The 19,541-nt window shown below is 40.1% G+C and overlaps 1 protein-coding gene and 1 long non-coding RNA gene across 2 annotated transcripts; one reads left to right on the plus strand and one right to left on the minus strand.

Annotated features, from left to right (window-relative positions):
* Positions 1-446: 446 nt before the first annotated feature.
* On the minus strand, positions 447-18,336 carry LOC110966375 (procollagen galactosyltransferase 1-like). Its single transcript, XM_022215710.2, has 12 exons — positions 18,119-18,336; positions 13,283-13,393; positions 13,080-13,197; positions 10,427-10,561; positions 6,713-6,917; positions 6,499-6,618; positions 5,647-5,723; positions 5,450-5,556; positions 4,931-5,063; positions 3,156-3,283; positions 2,576-2,782; positions 447-2,465 (listed from the first exon to the last, which is right to left on the minus strand). The coding sequence occupies exons 1-12, from the start codon at positions 18,334-18,336 to the stop codon at positions 2,195-2,197; spliced, it is 1,830 nt and encodes a 609-aa protein (XP_022071402.1). The 3' UTR covers positions 447-2,194.
* Positions 18,337-18,455: 119 nt separating this feature from the next.
* On the plus strand, positions 18,456-19,257 carry LOC127533286 (uncharacterized). The gene is made up of 2 exons (XR_007941042.1): positions 18,456-18,586; positions 18,698-19,257. It is a non-coding gene; the product is annotated as an uncharacterized LOC127533286 (long non-coding RNA).
* The last annotated feature ends 284 nt before the right edge of the window (positions 19,258-19,541 follow it).

A 19,541-nucleotide genomic window follows, 5' to 3' on the forward strand; every position in this document is an offset into this window, starting at 1 on the left:
TGCTGTCAGATGCAGATGTTGGAGCTGATTCTGATCTTTCAGGAGAAAAAGCTGCTTTTCCTTCATAGACTTTTCACAAAATTATTCTTTCAGGTTTTCTCTGCTATTTATATATTTTTTTATCTGTATTTCATTATTGTAAAGTTGAAGGCATAAAGACTCATTTAGTTATTTTATTCCTGAAATCTTTGACGTAGGAGAACTAAACTTCCATTTTCCTTCTTGTACTTCTGATACTAGAACTAAACGTGTCTTCAACACGGATCATCTGGTTTTAATGAATTAGCAGCAACATCACAACAACAAATGAGAAAATTTTCAACAAATTAATGAAACTGATGTCATTTACAACTATCAGTCTGTTTTATTGTCAAATTAAAGCTACCCCACCTTACTCTGCTGGTGCTTTTTAGCCCAAGTCAAGTAGAAAACACAGTCCACCAAAAAACATTTCATAGTAAAGGTTTTATTCATCTTTTGGTAAAAACAACACCAAAAAAAGACACATTTTACAAACAATAAGAAGAGACAAAACTGAAAAGCTACTAAAAATCTGTATTCATTCGTTTCAAACAAACAAAATGCAACAACAGCTGCAAGTGAAACTGCAATATTTAGTGAGCAGAAAAATCCTAAAACAGTAAAATCAATTTTGCTGCTGTTGAAGTGTGAAATTGCTTTTTTAACAAGTGAAAAAAACTCCCACAAATATACATTCATCAGTGAAGAGGAAGCAAGGTTAAGTGTATAGAAACAATAAAATGTATAGTAATTAAAATTAAAAGGAGAAAAAAGTAAAATCAAGGTGTTGAGTGACTAAAAAAGAAGAACAAAGCGGTGGTTCCCAAGCTGGGTTTCAAAGAGAAATCTCAGACATCACAAAATGATTTGACAGGAAAATATCAGTATATTTGACTATAAACTATGATTGTTTTCTTTCCTCTTGTTTCTCTAATTTGTAACATATATAACTAGTGGCACAACAGTTTTTAAGGGGGAAGAAGCCGAACAGATTAGGAACCACTAAGAGTACAGCAAAGGCAATGTTTTAGTGACTCCGATTTCTTTAAGTCTGTACAAAAAGAAATGTAACAATCTTTGTGTAATTTACAGGCTCCCATTTTCGCCAACAACATACTTCAGCTTGACCATATAATTATAGGACATTTTGGCATAATTGTGATTCTTTAGAGACATTTTAGTGTGAAATTATTACCCAATCTTCTTCCAAATCTTTAGCCTAGCCGCGCTAGACAACCCACTGCAACAAATTTAATTCTCTGCCAGGGTGGGTCTAGTTACCTTCGGTAAGCCTCGAGATTGGAAGCTCCTAAAACTGGCCGAACGAATCACCATGAAGTGTAGAGTCAGAAGGCGGGCGTAACTAAGTGACGACAGAGGCACAACGATTCTGACAGAAACAACCGGAAACAACTAGCCTAGCCGCGCTAGACAACCCACGGCAACGAATTTAATTCTCCGTCAGGGTCGACAACAGTCGTTGAGCTCCATTAGCACCGACTCTGAATAATCTTTATGTTAACATATCTGTAATATACTTGAGCTTCACCCATTGACTGTATAAATAAGGCTTCACCAAACTCCTGCATCCTCCGATTTCTGGCGCTCTAGGAAGTACATCAGCCTATTCGTTGCACTGATTGGTTGTATACCTTCCCAATTGCTGCAGAGTGATTTGAAAGACAACCTTTTAGCCCGCCTCCCTCCCTGTCAAGAGTTCCTAAACCCTTGTGTCTTCAGACCTGGGTCTAGCGTGGCTAGGCTACCGAATCGTCTTATTTTGTTACAAAATACGCAGAGGGAAATTTATGTATTATTGCATAAGTCTGGAAGAAAAAAATCTAATAAAGATATTTAAGTGTTAGTGAACCAGGGATGTGTGTTGGATGCAATAAATAAAACAAAAGCTGCTAGCTGACTCTTCAAGAGTTAACTCTACATGTAACCTCCTGTCTCAAGAGAAAGATCCAACCGTGGAGAGAAATGTACAAGGAAAAGCATTTGTTCCTCATCAGCCCAGTGTCCGTCTGCTCTGCCTTTGTTTCTTTGGGCTCCTGTTTTCTGTTATGTTCCATCCACATTTGCCATGTCCCACCTCTATCACAGCTATGATCTATCTCTCTCATCCTAATCTCTGCATGCCAGAGTTCTTTCTCTTACTCCTCCTTCTTCATCACAGCTCGTCCCGTGCGCTCCAGTTCTCCAGTTCAGACTGCAGCACATCAGAGTTTTGGGCTTCGAAACTCAGCTCCCCCTGCTCTTGAGTTTTCCTTGACTTGGCTCGGTCCCAGTCAGTTTTGACTGTCTCGTTGTCCCAAACCACTGATGTTTCCGTGTCACTGATGTAACCCGCGTCTCCTGTGTAATGGGTTGGATACACCAGAAGCGGCTCGGCAGAAAATGCACGCAGGTCTCGGCGCTCAAAGTGGTCCATGTACTCTGAGCTGAGGAGGTAGACAATCAGGGACGTGATTAGGATGGGTTTTACAAGACAGAAACCAAAAAGAGACAAATGAGAAGAAGAATACGAGAGGAGAAGATGTGTTATACTCACACTGGATGTTTGTTATACATAACAGGGAGGAACTCATCGACAGGAAGCATTTTGGATAGAGGTTCGGCCCTGAGGAGCTTCTGGGCTCCTTGTAGTGACAACATATAGCCGAGTGTCCAGTATGAGTAATCTGCCTCCACCAGATTGTGGATTTTTGGTACAGATTTCTCTGGGTGGTCCACCTGCATTCGCTTTCGCCCAATATAACTGGATGAGTGAAAAAGATAAAAGAAATGTTAAATATCAAATCGAACAACAGCTAAAATTGCTGAATTTCAGACTTATATCAAGTATTTTCATCAGAACTGTTGCAAGACTTTTCTGTTTTAATCCGTTAATGAGTCACACCAAAAACTTCTCTGATGGACATTTTCTGATACAGTTTGTGTCAAAATGCTGGAGGACAGTGCTCAGTAGTGGGATGCTAAGATGCATTACTCCCACAAGTGTTTTCAGGAACTGATTGGCGCTGTCGGAGATGACATGTGTGACAGATGGATGGATTTCACTGTAGGGGGATGATAATCCTCTCTGTTTACTGCGCTGTATTCCTCCCTCTGCTTACTGACGCGTCACTCACATGAGATCCCAGTCCAGCTTGTGTGTCGTCACCTCCTGCAGCAGCGTCTGCAGGCGACGTTTGAAGAACACCTCAAAGCGAAGGTCGTCCTCGATCACCAGAGAAGTCTTCAGACCGCGGTCCACTATCTAAACACACAAAACACATATTGGATTTGGATCAATAGAGAGCTGCAAAGACCTTGGTGAGCCTGCTCATATAAGTTACAGTGTGTTTGTTTTGGACAAAATAGTTTACTGGCTTGTGTTGTCTGGATGTAAAAGGTTGGATTATGGCCGTTTTTTGTGGAATCTTTTTTTCTGTGTGTAATAATGAACCCGGAAATGTGAGTCGCGCTGTGTGCGTTGAAGCCGTGTATAGAGAACGGATGGATGAATATTTGTTTTTGTCGGACAAATGTGTTTTTCTCACCCGCTGTGGTAATCGCATCTGAAAGTGGTTTATACCGGCGGATTCATGAGAATCTAAGCTTTCCATCGGCGTATAGTGTTTGTATAATCAGGTTTGCAGCCGTCGGACATTCTTGAAATTCCTATGCAAATTAGTAGGTGTACCGCCGGCGGTACACCTACGACGCACTGAAGCGTAAAGGGTTAACACATATTTCATAGTAGTTAGGGCCTATATCCTGTGAAATTAAATGCTCGTCAACACTGAGTCCTTACTTCACCCCAAAGCCAGCTGGACTGTGCTGCATGTCATTATCCACCCTATGCTCTACTATTCTCTCAAAATAAAGGATAATGTCCCAAAATAATCTTAAAATATACTTTTTGACATAGTACCCACAGTAAGGAAATGTTTCTTCCTGGTATGGTTGTAAAAAGACTGTGGGCAGGGAGACATGTACCCATTTACATTATTAGCAAGTTACTCATAAAGGCAGATTCTAAAAGGCACTGCATTTACTGAAATCTGTATAGGCTGTATAGGGTGACAAATTAAAGGAAAACCAACCTAAAGTGTCTTTGTAAAGTGCTGGGCCACCATGTGCTGCCAGAACAGCTTAAATGCACCTTGGCATTGATTGTCAAAGTCTCTGGAACTCTACCGGTGATTGAACACCATTATTCCAAAGGGTATTCCTGCATTTAGTGCTTGGATGATGGTAGTGGAGAGCACTACTGAACATGCTGGTCCAAAATTGAGTTCAAAATGGCATTCAGTTTGGTCAAGACCTGACAAGGCCATCACAACATTTTTATATTTTCAAATCATTTAGTGACTCCTCAAGCTCTATGGATAGGCTTAATTAACATCCTGGAAGAGACAATTTAATGCCAGTTTGCAGTTACCCTTCCCTCCAAGGGGACAAACGGACCCAAACCAGATCAGAAAAATGCTCCCTTTTTGTTTTTTTTTAAAATTATTAGTTATCGTTTATTTATTTGTAAGGGATTGTTTTTTGCTCACATTATGAGTATCTTTGTATGATTTACCCATCATAAACGAAGAGGTGGGGTGGGTGGGGAGTGTGTATTATGCAACTAAATGTAAAACTGCAAATGCGATTGCAAAACACATGAATAAAAAAAAAAGTTGATCACAAAAAAAAAAAAGAAAAATGCTCCCCGCAGCATAACAGAGCCACCAGATCCCCTCACTGTAGGGGACAAAGGCTTCAGGCTCTTATTTAGGTACTTTAGTTTGTTACACATTTGTCCAAGACAAGTATATTTATCCCACCAAACAAACTGAATTAGTGCTTTTAACAATATGCGTTATCTACACGGTGCAGGCAGACCTTTTCCTTGGCGTTGGTCCAAGCGACTTACCTCCTTCCAGATGTTGTAATGAGAGAGGAAACACCCCAGTTCACCCTTGGTGAGAGGTCGCCCATGATAAGGGTCTTTATACCCTGGCAGCATCTTAATCCCCATAGGCTCTATATCAGACATGTTCAGAGCTCTAAGAAAATGAATTAGGATGAATAAAGAGATTAGGGATGCAATCAAGAACTATATGAATGTGTGTGACGGTTGAATAAACATGTAAAACGCCATAATGGAATAAACCATGCAGCTCCTAAGACTGTCTTTTACTTTCAGACAACAGAAGAAAACAATTCAACCTGATTTCTGGACAACCTACGTGGAGATTAGTGTGATACGTGTCTAACAAATGAGCTGAAACTACGTGGTTCAGGAAATCTTTAAAAAACAGCATGCAACCAGCTACTTTCACCTGGCTGTTTGTCTCAGCCCCGGCTTCCTACATCAATCTACACCGCATGTTGCAGAGGCACAAATCAGGACGACACAGGCAGTGGGGGAGGAATAAGATGAGAAACGTACTTGCCATCCACAGCAGCAACAACCTTACAGCTGAGCTCCTGCTCAAACAGAGTTCTTAGCATTCGCTCACGACGGTCAGATCTCCGCACCAGATTTATCATAAACACCTGGGTGCACACAAATGCAAAACCTCACACACATGCTTCAGTGGTTGTGTACATCCGTGTGTGTGTGTGTGTGTGTGTGTGTGTTTATACCTCATCAAAGCCCATCTTGTTAGGCTGCTTGGGAGGAAGAGACAGGAAGCTGGAGGGCTCCAACGGTGGATTTTTCACTGTCAAAGAAAAAAGGAGTGAAGGTTACAAAGAGAATGAGTAATGTGTTGGAACAGGGGTTCCCAAAATGAGGTCCAGAGAACAGCGGGGGTCCACGAGTGATTTGCTGGGGATTCCCTGGGGAGCTCCCAAAAAATGAGCCACAATTTAACTCATGATTTGACTTTACATCCTGAAATTTAGCAAGCCAAGCGTACATACAAGGATGACTTTCTACTCGTCGTAGTTTTTATTATTTTGGTGCCAAAGCATGCAGATAGTAATGCAACACAAGGAGTATATAGAGGAATATAATTTTGTGATAAATAACATTTAACAAAAGGCAGTTTCAGCAGGACCCACCCTTATCCTGATTTAAATATTTTCAAGCCCCTCAATCATAAAGCTGCAGCCACACCTCGTCTGTCACTGCATTTCTGTTGCATCTTAATAGCACAACCTTTTTGTGTATGCTCTGTTTCCTCCCCTGTTGTTCTGTATGTATCATCTCAACCAGTTTCCATGTTTATCTGTCAACGCCTTAAACAGAAAAGAAATGACTGCAGCAGGAGGAGAAAAATCAATTAAATGCAACACAACAGTGCAGACCAGCACAACATGACGTGGAGAGTGAAAGACGGTTAGAGCAACAACAAATCAATGCATCTGAAACTTTCATTGTTCTCAGATATAATTGAAGTTTGAGTACTTCATCACAAGATAACTTAAATCCTAAAACTTCTAAGCAGAAAGAAATCCGCCCAGTGTTTCGGAGCGCCTTGCTTTTTGACTCACCCATGATCTCGAGGTGAGTATGCAAAAAGCTCTCCGCCTCGTCCTGCAAAGTAGCAAGGGAACGCATTGGCACCGGGAAATACCCGTAAGTTTCTTTGTTGCATATGTACATCTGCACATCTGAGGGAAAACAGAGGAAAGCATGCTTACACATTTAAACATACTGAACAAGCTTTCCATGTGAAAAACCGTATCTCTGGTGCATTCGTCTCACCTGCCATGCGAGCTGAGTAGGCAAAGACAATGACATCATCCAGGGCCCAGCTATACTCGGGGTGTGGCGGATGAAAGGCCAGCTGACGGGACGCCTCTTTCCTGAGGTCCACCAGGTAGGTGGAGTGAACCATCGGCACAGCGAAACAGCCACGACGCTCTTGCTTACGGATGGGCATGTATGCTGGTGTACGCTTGTAGTAACCCTGCAGAAAGTGCACACAAACTCTGTTTGGTAAAGTTTCACTCACTTCTCCTCTGTGTCCAATATATGGACAAGTGAAAATATTGAGTTGTTGAGGAGTCCAGGTCAGGGGAAACTTGATTTCAGTTGAGAAGGTTGGCTACAAACGGTCCAGCGTCCCTGAATGCCCTCTCTTGCCATGTGAGAGATAAAATGTGGCCCTTTGAAGGGTTTTGAGGAAGTGATAGCTGCATATTTTCAAACTAAATAACAAAAAATACATATATTTTGACTGCACAAGTCACAAAGTTCACAATCATAAAGTGATTGAACAATATCGACATGGAAGAAAAGACTATGCCAGACTCTGATTACTCGTTGTCTTCCGGCCATAGATCTATTAATTCTATTGAAGAAAATATTCTTTGCAGGAATCAGAGAGGCAGATTGTTGGTTGAAATTTGTTGATTTAGTGCTGGAGGAACCAAGACGCTTAGAGGACTACTTAAAGGCAACCTGCTGAGGCAGAAATGTATTACAGCTCGCATGATGCATCAGATTTGCAAGTTTGAGTAGTCAGAATCATATCAGCAGTGTCTGCATATTCACACAGTCTAATAATTATGGAAAGGTATTTCTTTGATAACTCATTTTAATGAGCACAAGCAGCAGTGGTGTCTGGTGAAGCCGACGGTAACAAGCTGAGAAGGTAGAGCAAATTAAACATAATGACTGTGTGGGATGTCTGCGCACCAGCCATACAATCTACTGATGTCATATACCTTCATCGGAGCTAAATATTATGATATATCAGCCCAGCACTGTTTCAGTCAACCTGTGAGACGAAACAAACAAATTACTTTAATTTACAAATTAATTTACCGGTTCATACAGCACCTGCACAGCAATCCAAGGAGAAACACTACACTGATAAAAACAAGAAAGCCTCTCTCCCACACCTTCAAATTGATTCATTTATAGCATTTTAAAGTGACTTATTGTGCAAATATGATTTCCTCATGCATAAGAAAAAATAATCAAATGAAAATGTCCCAGTAGATTACAGAATATTTCAGTGCTATCAAGTTGGCAGGAAATATGTTCTGCTGTTCAGCAGAGCTGCAGAGAAATTGACATTTTATTCACTATCAGTAACCCACAGACTTAATAGTGGATTGCATTATTCATCCAGGATGTAGAAAAGAGGTTTTTATGGAGACATTATAAAGAGTCTACACTTGATAACACCGGACCTGCAGGTTTAAGGATGTTAAATCTAAGAGCTTTTTAAGATCACTTTGGTGAAATTTAAGGTCTTACATTTACAATACAGTGAGAAGCGCTTATTTTTCACCTGATCAGCAGTTCAACGTTCAGCTTAAAAAGAACCTGACAAGAAAAATTTGAAGGAGAATATTAACATGAAATATCACACTAATGAAGACTAGATTTAAATTGTAAGGTGAAAGACAGACATGTAAAAAGACATTTCTGAAATAAATTACGCTACAATTACTCTTTGTTGAATATTTCTAAATATAATATCTTAAAAATGTTTTTCAAACGCAGCCAATCGGAGCACATTGCTTTTGCAGCTGTTAAACATCCTACAGCATACATCATCTGTGTGCATTACAGATTTAGTTTGAAGTTGAATTTAGTTTGATTATTTCTATATGCTATTCAGAAAATTTCTGGTTAAATCTGCATTCCTTTGGTGGATATGGATATATTAGCCAGGTTTAGCATCAAAACTAAAACTGAAGTTCCCTGTTTTAACAGACTGAAGATAACATAGTCTATAATCTACAGATCTCCTCACTGCTGCTATTAGGCGAGAACTATAAGAACATTTCTCAGGTACACAGATAAAGGACAACAATGTTAAATTGTATTTTCATTCTAACATATTTTATTCAACAATTCAAAAATGTTTGGAAGAGACTAATTATAAAATGTAGCCATCTATAGTGCCTCATACAGAGCTGCAAACTCTCAAAAAGTAAAAGTGAAGGAACAAAAACCAAATTTAACATCCACTGCATGCACTGTATATCTTCAGGTTTGTTTTCTTTTTCTCCCAGTGACTGGCAGCAACAAACGGAAGGCGGTGCTACCCAGTGCCATCCCCTGGGGTCACAAATATCTCACAAAAACTAGAAAACAGAACAACATTTGCAGTGGAGGTCACATCTGCCATCATGTTCCCCTCCTGTTCTTTAAGAATGTTTTAAACCGCAAGATAATGAGAGAAATCTTATCTGCCATCTGTAGTATTCTCAAGACTTTTTTTGAGACGGATATAAATACTTAACAGTATTTTTAAGGACAATTACCGCCTTAATTTTGCATAAGTTAATTAAAGACTTTAGGGATCCGCAGACAAACTGTGATAAATACGCTAATCTTTGCAATCTGCTGGTTCTGTTTGTGTGCCGTTGTGAGTGAAAGAGGATACTGGTGGAAACTTTATTATGTGTCACACTGAAAAAGAAAAACATCCAAGAGATGCTTCTTGTTGTTAATCCTTTCATGTATAATAATAAGTAGCAGATTTAAAAAAGCTTTAAAATTAGCATAATTATATTAGTCCTCTGAATCTCAACCAGTTTCTGGGCATTTTTTGCTCACATTTCTACTCACTGTGGGTTCAATTTTCACTTCAACGAGTCCCGCATCTCTATAGAAACAACACAACCATGGCTAGAAGTAGTGGGAACTGGCAAAAGACTTCTGTGCATTATGAAGGAGGTAAAACGCAAAAAAAAAAAAAAAAAAATGAAAGTCGGAATATCTTTAATCACTTATTTTACCAAAGTAGAAAAAACTGTAATTACCATGTAGAACAATTTCCAAGTGTTCATAGTTGCTGGAACAAAGAGTGACTCTATAAACTTCAGATATTTTATTACTTACACAGTCACTGAATTATTGTCATGTGTGTCATGCCGCAGCTGAGTCTGTGATGGTTTTATGGTTGAAGAGATGAGCGCTAATTTTTTTGTTTTTTATGGATACCAGTTGGTGCAAAGGGCCTACTTTTGGTGAATTTTTAAATGAAACATACAGAATAAAGTTACTCAAATATTACTCTTATTTTACGCTTTTATCTGCACATCACATGAGCTGTTCAATAATCATCAGAAAGTTGAAAATCTGATGATTCTTTCTGCATTCAGTTTCTGACTCTGATAAACGGTGCAATTTCTGCCTTTTTTTGGAAAAAAAAAACACACTTTTCAAAATATCGGGCAGGTTTTGGGGGTTTTAGAGGGTTAAACAGTAATAAAATTTTAAAATATCGCTATTTTATTATCACATTTATGCCTTTCTTGTCCATCTTGCTGTCACGCATGTTATTACATTAGTCAATTCCATTCAGACTGCCAGGGGAATATTTACGACACACCCACACTATATGAGCTACCCAATACCCACAATATTAATCTGGTGAGAAGGATGTGGAGGTTCTGTGCCTCACTTTGATATAGAGCTGCGAATGATGAACAGCACAAAAGAAATGTGCCGTACCTGTGAGGTCATGCCGCACCAGTAGTTGGAGTACGCCGCTCTGGACTCCAGCATGGGAGCTACGATGGTCTTGTTCTCCCTCATGAGCTTCCACAGCACATCCTGATTGGTGAGCAGGTTGTCACAGTCGGCCACCTGCAGACGGAGGAGACGGTGCACAATATTGACAATCGCTCCAAACCGTACACGTGAAAGTGCACACAAAACGTCACCCGCTGCCACTAAATGATTGATGGAGCCGCTGTGACATGATTTGATCGCAGAGCACTGCAAGCGTATGAGGCTCCTTCTCAGTCCCTCTCATCTCGCAGCCTGTAATTTTAAACAAGCCTTACAAGCAGATTGCACTTGGATTTGTAGCATGCCGAGTGGTTATATGTCCAGAGAAAAGAACAACACCTGTACTCCAATAAATGAGAATCTACACTGTCTGCAGCCATAATATTTCTTCTGATCATAGCTTGTTGCAGATATACTAGTATTGACCTTTATGTCTGACAATAAAAACAAGAATTTGCACAAGAGAAATGAAAGAAACATGAGTTGAGGTAGTGCAGTTTTACAGAAGAGGAAGGAAGCACTGCTGCTCCTTAGGAGGGCAAATAAAAAACAAGACGCAGGAAGCCTTGCTTTGTATTAAATGGTGCTGACAACAATAGGGAAAAAATAAAGGACTCCATCTATAGGTGAAGCCTCATTATTAATTTATTCTTTCAACACACTTATAGGCAAACAAAGAAGAAGCACAAGAAAACTTCCTGGTTCTTGTTTATTAAATTAATTTTAAAAAATCTCATTTATTACATATTCTGGTAATGTTATGTTAGTGATTAATGCAAAAACAGTTGTTATATTATCATTTAGAAAACTTTTACTTGGCAAATATCTGTATAAATAACATTAAAAACACCATTTTGCTTGGGCTACATATTTTGTTTCCACTGTGTGTGAAATCAGAGTCTTCTCTCAGCCATTAATTTGCATATTCCAAAGCTTAGTTTGAAGAAATTTCTAAATTAGGGCATGTGTTATAACAAAATGCTGATTACTATAGTAAGCAATGGTCCACAGTAAGAATTCAGTACCAATAAAATATATATTTTTGTAAATGTAGTCATGTTTATATGTAATGCCAACTTTCAGCCAGAGGTTAGGTTTCTATGAAGTGAAGTTGTGTGAAGTTCTTCTCAACAGTGAGTGTTTTACTTTCAGTATCTGACCCCAGTGAGGAGATGCAAAATGAAGGAAACTAAGAAATAAACTGCTGTGTACGGGGTCAGAAGTAAAAAGTAGTTTAGATGTTTAACAAAACAGCTTTACCTTTTCATCAAACAGATTTCTCCAACAGAGAGCTAAAGCTTTTTAAATCACTCTATGCTCTCTTTAAAGCCAAACGACTCTGTGGATAAAAACTATGATTTGACTTTGCCAAATGCGGGTGTTGTTGGTCTACCACTGTGTGATTTTGGTGTTTTAATGGGTTAGGTCGGATCCACACTAACTTGTTACAACGCCAAAGTCCCACAATAGCAAAAACAAACTAACTGATCAAGGCAGTGGTAGGCCAGAGTTGTCTGGGGTAAAATTTACTGTTTTTGTCAGTGGAGGCTGGTGGCTTTGAAGAGGGCAATTGAAAAGCTTCAGTTCACTGTTGGAAGAGACTGTCTGCAGCGTACTAAAGACCAGAATCCTTAAACTGATATTGATTTTCTTTTGCTGAACCTTTCCAGCTAAAATTCCTTTTGCTGCTGACCCCGTCCACAGCACTTCATCACCCAGCTTTGATGTAAGTCCTTCTGTCTGCTTCCAAAAACCGGGCATGTCAACCACCATCCACTGTAGGTTTTACACCAATTATGAATAAACTCCTTACATAAACCCACTTCAAAGAAATCAATCACTCCATCTCCATTAAACTCCTTTCACATTAGGTGTTAAAGTTGTCAGTCTTGTTAGGATCATTACAAACAAATTAAATAATGAAAAATATAGATAAGTGGACACACCAGCATCCATTTTATTTGTTATTTCTTTCTCTTCTTTTCAGTCTAACCCTTTTTAACCCCATTTCTCAGTTGGAGAGGACTCTCCACAGCTCATTTATATACAGAATTATTTAGCTAATATTGATTTTTTTGTGGTGGACCTTTCTGTAGGTAGCTAAGATTCAATTTGCTGTTGACCCTGTTCACCCAGCATCCATGCCAGACTTACTGTCTGCATCCCCAAATTGGGGGCATATTAACCACCATCCACTGAAAAAGGAGAAGTGTGTCATATAAACCCACTTTGGAGAAATCAGACTATCCCTGTTGTCTGTCTTAGCAGCATTAACAAAAATCTGCTGCAAGAAAACGGCTAAATATTAACAAGTCTAGAACGGTGTGCCACACAAACACCTACTTGGATTTGTTACATCTTACAAATTTGTAAGCACCTACCTTCTTTGCAGCCTAAATGTGTGTGTAGGTCTTTAATATTTTTACCCTATATCCCCGCTTAGACAGCGGCAGGCATGGATAATAGATGTGTGGGTGTAATAAGCGCTATGAATCAGCTTATTGTACTTTGCACCGATATCTCCTTCTACAGCAGAACTGAGACCACATAACAAGAGGAGCGTTAAGAAGCTGCCTTGATGCTGAGAACATACCATGAGGTAGTCGGCCCAGATCTCACGGGCAGTTTCCAGCGCTGCCTGACGTAGCTTCATTACGTGTTCGTAGCGGAGGTTGTTCCAGTGCTTGGGCCCCACCTCGTCTTCAAAGGCACTGACACATGCAAAGACAGACCCATTAAGTAATGCGCTCACCTCACACAAGCCTCCATTCACACACACACATTCATGCACATTACCTGGGTTCATCTTCAGGTCTCCACTCCACATAGTGATAGTAATTCTGCACCTTAATGAGCCAGTCTCTGAGGATGGCCGTGGTGTTGTCGGTATTGTGATCTGTCGCCACCCTGTGGGAGGACAACAGGCCAGGAAGACAGAAATGATGAGAAAGAGTAACATTACCGCCAGCGATGCAAGATATTCATCTCAATGATCCAGGTTTAACTTCAGAGGAGAGTTAAACTAATCTATCAATTGGTGTGAAAACTGACGTTACAACAGCGATATATACTAGATGTATCGATCCAGTATGCAATGCAACAGTATTAATCCCATTATCATTAAAACAAGACCAAAAATGTATTTTTGTTCTTTTATTTAGGACCACTGATTGAATTTTGAACAACCACAGTAATCCCAGAGCATCAGAGTGTCTTATTTATTAATATCTACCAGCATTTGTTATTCTGCCACTCAAACAGTATTCTCACAGCAGGAGCCCCATTGTTTTCGGTTCTGTTTCATTTACTGCAGCGAGCTAATGTTTCTACATAAATAGTTATTCCAAGCTTCCACTCATTAACAGAGGGATGATCCCAGTTGGCTCCATTCAGTGATGTATGCAGATTAAACACGAGTTTTGGATCAGAATTGGCAAATCCTCCGAGTTTAGTTATGAGAACCACAAGATAGAGGAGCAGGGGGCAGAAGTGGCACAAAAATCTTTCTCAACAATTGCAAACTTCATCTTAAGATAACGTCAAATGATAAATAGTTTGTAGCACTGGACAATGTACAAACTCTGAATTGTGATGTCAATTAAGCAGCAGAGCAACTTCATTAGTAGAATAAATCAACAAGCGTTTGCCCAAGCACCAAACAGTTTAAGCAAATTGTCAAGCAAATATGCAAAATATTTGAACGCAGGAAAATGTGAAATCTGGGAATCTGCTATTTTACATTTTCTGAGAAACTTTAGTGGTCATCTTTTACATTTTCTGACATTTAGAAGACTAAATAATTAATCAGAAATATGTTAAAGATTGATCAAGAATCTAAATGACTCCAAATTAACAACTAGACAACAGTACAACTGGAACAAAAATCTCAAATAAGCTCAGGCAAGTATAACTACTTCAGCACAGATTTGCAACTGCAATGAATCTATTCTTTGACATTTGACAGAGCACAAAACATTGATATATTATTCCCTTACAAAGCTGTTGTAGTAGCAAAACTCTGGTTCAGTTAAACATCCACCATTCATGTGGAGTTCAGGGCCGAAACATTCTCCCTGTCAGCACAGTTTTGTCCGCAATGCCTGAGAAAAAAATGTGTCTCTATAGCTGATACAATTCTCCACTACAGTCACTAGCTAGTCACAACTTTATGTGTCTGGTACTGAGCAGAGAAACCACAAAACGCGTTCCTGTTGTGTCTGAGAAAAAAGTCGACCTTTGAAGGAAATCTCCACAATGAACCAATAGATGTAAAAATTCTCCATACTAGATCTAACAATGCAGGAAAACTTGGGTGATAATTCTTCTAATGTAAATCTGATCTATTGGTAATAGAAATTAACTGATTGCTGCATTTTTTTTGTTTAACCAGTGCCTAATAAATTAATTTAAGAATGTGTTACTCTGACTCTGATGCAACCATCTTTATTGGTTGTCAACATTTATTTTAACTTAAGAGCTAAAACAATTAGTCAAATAATCTTCAACTGCTTAACACATTTTTAACAAAAACCATCTAATTCTCCGATTTGAGCTTTTTAACTTGGAATATTTTCTAGCTTCTTTCCTTTTTTATGACAGTAAACGCAACATTTTTGGGTTGTGGACGGAGCAAGACACTGGAAGGAACTCATCCTTATTTTCCACCATTTTCTGGCATTTCATAAACAGCTAATCGATCAATCAAGAAAACTATCACAAGGTGGACTGACAATGGAAACAATTGCTTCAGTGGTCTGATCTGATTGGTTACACATCATGAGTAACAACATATCAACACTGAAGGACAAATGTTCTCTTTTAATTCAACAAGTAAACAAAGGCATTGTCTTGCCTAAATTTTGACAAAAAGTTTCATTTTCACTGCAAATGAATATTAGTTCTAAATATAGATGAATAGTCCCCTGATTACTAATTGTTGGTATTAATATTGGCCATGAAAAAAAACTATTGGGTGACTCCTTGCACATAGCTAAACAAATTCTAGATGTTAATAAAGGTCATATATACTCCTAGTACCTCTTGAGTAATTTTCATCAGTGCAAACTCATGCATATATTCATGCATAAGATTAACTTTAAAATTCAGATGTCGCTCTTACTGTAACTGCAACATGAATGCTAAATAAGAATCAAGTAATTTAGAATTTATAGACCTAAGACAAAAGTTCTGACTTCGTTTTCAATGACATTTAAAATCCTGACATAGAAATGTGAAATCACCAACCACCCGGGACACTTGGCTCATATTTGTGAGGAGTTCATTGGAAGGAGGAGGTCTTCCCTGCCACTGGTGCCGAGTGCTTCCTCAAAAGGAATCCAAGGGAAAACTTTATTTGGTTTCTCTGTAAGGACTTCTTCTTACTATGTGAAGTACCTTGAGATAACATGCTCTGCGAATTTGTGCTGCTATATCAATAAAATTTAATTGAATTCCCTCAAATGTCCTACTTTTACATGTTCACATATTGCAAAAAAAAAAGATTTTTTTTTAAACTAATGGACAACCCAGCACAGGACTCTCATAGTAACAGTAAAACAAAAAGTATGTACATGTACATTCATATTGTTTTGTACTGTCAAAATGTTACTTTAACATCCACTTCTTTTGACTTCCTCCAACTTGAAAAAAAATCTTTCAATGCTATTTAGAGAATAGCAAGAATGAGCACGGACTATTTCTATTGGTCAGGAGTAGAGTTATGGATATACAATCTTACACCGGTTTACCCTGTAATTTAACGTCTGTTTATTTACTCAGCATCACTCCGGTTTTTAATTCTATTAAGTTTTTGTTGCCATTAGAGCAGCAGAGTTGCACATCAGGTGTGGACAGGGAAGAACAAAGACAGACAATAGGGGCTGAGCGGAGGGGGAGCTGCATTCATCTGCTGTCTGTGTTATCACAACAAATCTCAGTGTGTCAGGGAGGGGCAGCGGCACAGACAGAGCTAGAGACGGGGAAAGAATGCATAAATATGACAGAAATGGATTTACTCCCAACCCTGTCATGTAGTGAGTGACAGTTAGCGTGCTGCTGGTGTTAGTCTCCCATCTGTCTGCGGCGTTTTAACATAGCAGTGCCGTCCCAGCACCTACACGAGACCGACTCACCGATCCATCTTCCTCCTCGCTCTCCGCATCTGTCTGCCCCCCCTCTCTGTTCGACAGAAATATGCGAGCTGCCGTGAAGTTTTGAAGGCCCAGAGGTAGTGAATTTAGAAGGGTTTATGGAGAGTAAATATTTGGGATTGCAGACTCGTGCCTTACAGTTATGAGGGGGCTGAGAAGGAGGCAGAGGGAGAAAATTGATTTATGGATTGATAACATCCATTCTGCATGTCCCTGCAGAGCACACAGGCTCGATATTAGGCAGTCTGCATGCGTGTACGTGTGTGTCGCCACTTGCCGAGCAGTCCATCTTAACCTGTCACGGCGGTAACTGCAGGCATCGACAGGTGGCCGGACAATAGTTTATGTTTCTATGCGCCATTTGAAAACTTTTTGTATCAGTTCTTGCACTGAGAGACAAGATATGCCGCACATGAAAGCAACCGTGCAGAAAACTGGCGGCCACATGGGCATGATTAGAGTCAGGCACAAATTTTTGGCTCAGATACAACAGCAAAAAAAAGCAGAACATTCAGGCTGGTTTGTTTTAAGGCAACTTGAATCCTAAATTCAACATTTAGATGAGGCACATCACCTTCTCTCATCAATTCCTCGGAGTGAGTTATGTTTTATTTTAATTCAAACTCCCGCTGTCACTTAAAACACAACTCAGCTTGAGGCTTTTACCCTCATTTCCCTTTATCCGACCACCGGGTTGCCAAAACACACAATCTAACCTGTCAGGTATGAATGCTGATGGGAAGATTAACCCAATCTACAAAAAAACAGATCTTTTGGCAGAGGGGTAAAATGAGAAGAGGAAGTGAGCAGAGCTGGAGACAATCTGGAAAGCTGGGGGCAGGGTGACAGGAAAAACAGCCTGGAGCTAAAGGAAGGTAAAAACTCTGCAGAGGCGTCTGACTGACAGACAGACAGACTCTGTAGTACCTGGATTGTACAGGATTTTGACACTCAAGTGCTAATTTTGAGATATTTGTTAAAGACAATACTAATGTTGTTTGCAGCCGAGCAAGGGGAAATGTGGAAAGGGAGGAGGGAGGGGATAGGAAATGGGAGGGAGATGGGTAAGGGGTAGAGAAAGCAGAGAGAGAGAGAGACACTGTATGACTGAATGGAACTTTTTCATGGGCACGACTCTGCTGGAGGAGTTCGCCCTCAGTGCTCCGTCCTGCGGCCACATGAGTCCACACAGCCCCGGTGCTTTAACTTCCACTTGTGATTAGTTTAATACAGAAAACCACGTTTCTACATCTTGATAACACAGCGGCACCAATTGGCCAAAAGTAACAAACGCAGTCAGAGTTTCCTCTTATTTCTTACACCAGCTTTTGACGTGTCTCCTGCCTCATGAGAGTTAACTGTGAACCATGACTTGTCCTATAATACTCATGAAAAACTTCTAAAAGTTTTAACATAACAAAGTCTCTCATTCCTTCAGCTAATATGTATTTTCTTAGTGACTATTTACGCCGGTGACACTCACCACAGCGCAATACGGTCCTTCGGGTAGTTGAGGCGCTCGACGGCTCCGAGGAACAGCGGCAGAGAGTGCGCAGAGTTGCGGCAGACCAGCGCGATGACGACCCGGGGAGCGAGGAGCGGAGACTCGGGGCTCCAGCGCTCCTCGGGGAAATACCCCCAGCTCGGGCCCGGCAGGAGAACGAACAGCAGGGCGGGCAGCAGCGAGGTGACCCGGAGCATGGCAGGGTGGAGGGGGGCAGAGTGACCCGTGAAGCGACGCGGCGGACAGAGAAGCAGACTAGGGATGTGAAGAAGCCGAGCGCCCCGCTGTTTGTGTTATGCCGACAGTGTGTACATGGCGGAGCAGCAGGCGGAATTAAAGGGCACGCTTGGGCTGCGTTTAGGGGAACTCGGTGTTCTCAAAACGCCGTTGAATTCCAGCCTCTGTGAGCTTGGTGGGAATGAATCATATCATTTCTGCTCCTGTCAGGTTAGTTTATGATGACTCATGTTTCGTACGAATAGCATTCTGTACACCATTAGGGTAAAGTCAACTAATAGGTTTCCCTGTGTCATTTGCTGCCCTCCCCTTTAAGAACAGATCCAGCTGTAGTCCATTGGAAGCAGATGAAGAGCCATTTGGGCGTGTCGATGTGAATATACTGCAGGCCTGTCATGCCTCTGCAGGAGAGAATGGGGTCCAGAAACTCTTGAAACTGGTGAGATTTACCCTCTACTCTACAGCAATGGCCCCTTTTGTACCTTCAAAACGAAGACGCATCGCCTTACCTGTGACTCCTGATGATGTACCTGACATTCATAAGACAAACTATAATAATGATAAAAAATAAGAATAACCTATCTACACACAGATTACATAAAGATAACTTGAGTAGTAAAAAGTAAAAATAAAAAACACAACCTTTAAAACACAAAATAATAAACTACTGATTATAACTACACAGTGAGAACAAAAGGACAGTCCAAGCATCTCTTTCAAAATGTTATTGAAAAGAATATGTTAGAAAAAAAAAATAAGTGACTGTACAAGACAGAGACATCTATAACTCCTCTGAAGGAGCTTCAAGCTTCAGTAGCTGAGAATGTATGCATTATGTGTAAAACACAAAGTAATTAAATAAAATGCCTACAAAAACTGTTTGCCACCTTGAAAGTTGTCCCTTTTTCCTTCTTCTAAACATTGAATTTTAAACACTTGCGCCAGGTTTTTGTCTTGCTGGAAAACAAATCTTTTCTTGGGCCACAGTTGTCTTGCAGGCTGCATCAGGTTGTCCTCCAAGATTCACCTTTATGGCCTATATTACATCGGTGAACGGCTCCTAACGCTGCGCTGCAGGACTGAAAGATTCACAAAATCTTTCTTGCCATCAGCAATGAGACTATTTAATTCAAAAGAAAACAGAAGAGACCAGACAATTGAATTT

This window comes from Acanthochromis polyacanthus, chromosome 3 (genome assembly GCF_021347895.1).
Source record: "Acanthochromis polyacanthus isolate Apoly-LR-REF ecotype Palm Island chromosome 3, KAUST_Apoly_ChrSc, whole genome shotgun sequence".
NCBI classification, from domain to species: Eukaryota; Metazoa; Chordata; class Actinopteri; family Pomacentridae; genus Acanthochromis; species Acanthochromis polyacanthus.

Bases quoted from the DNA above. Each gene is read 5' to 3' on its own strand.
- LOC110966375 (XM_022215710.2), bottom strand. From the start codon at position 18,336: ATGCTCCGGGTCACCTCGCTGCTGCCCGCCCTGCTGTTCGTTCTCCTG. The intron at 10,562-13,079 runs GTATGTTCTCAG...CTCCGTCTGCAG, and splicing joins TCTGGGCCGACTACCTCATG to GTGGCCGACTGTGACAACCT. The intron at 5,724-6,498 runs GTGAGTCAAAAA...TTTCTTTGACAG, and splicing joins TACTCACCTCGAGATCATGG to TGAAAAATCCACCGTTGGAG.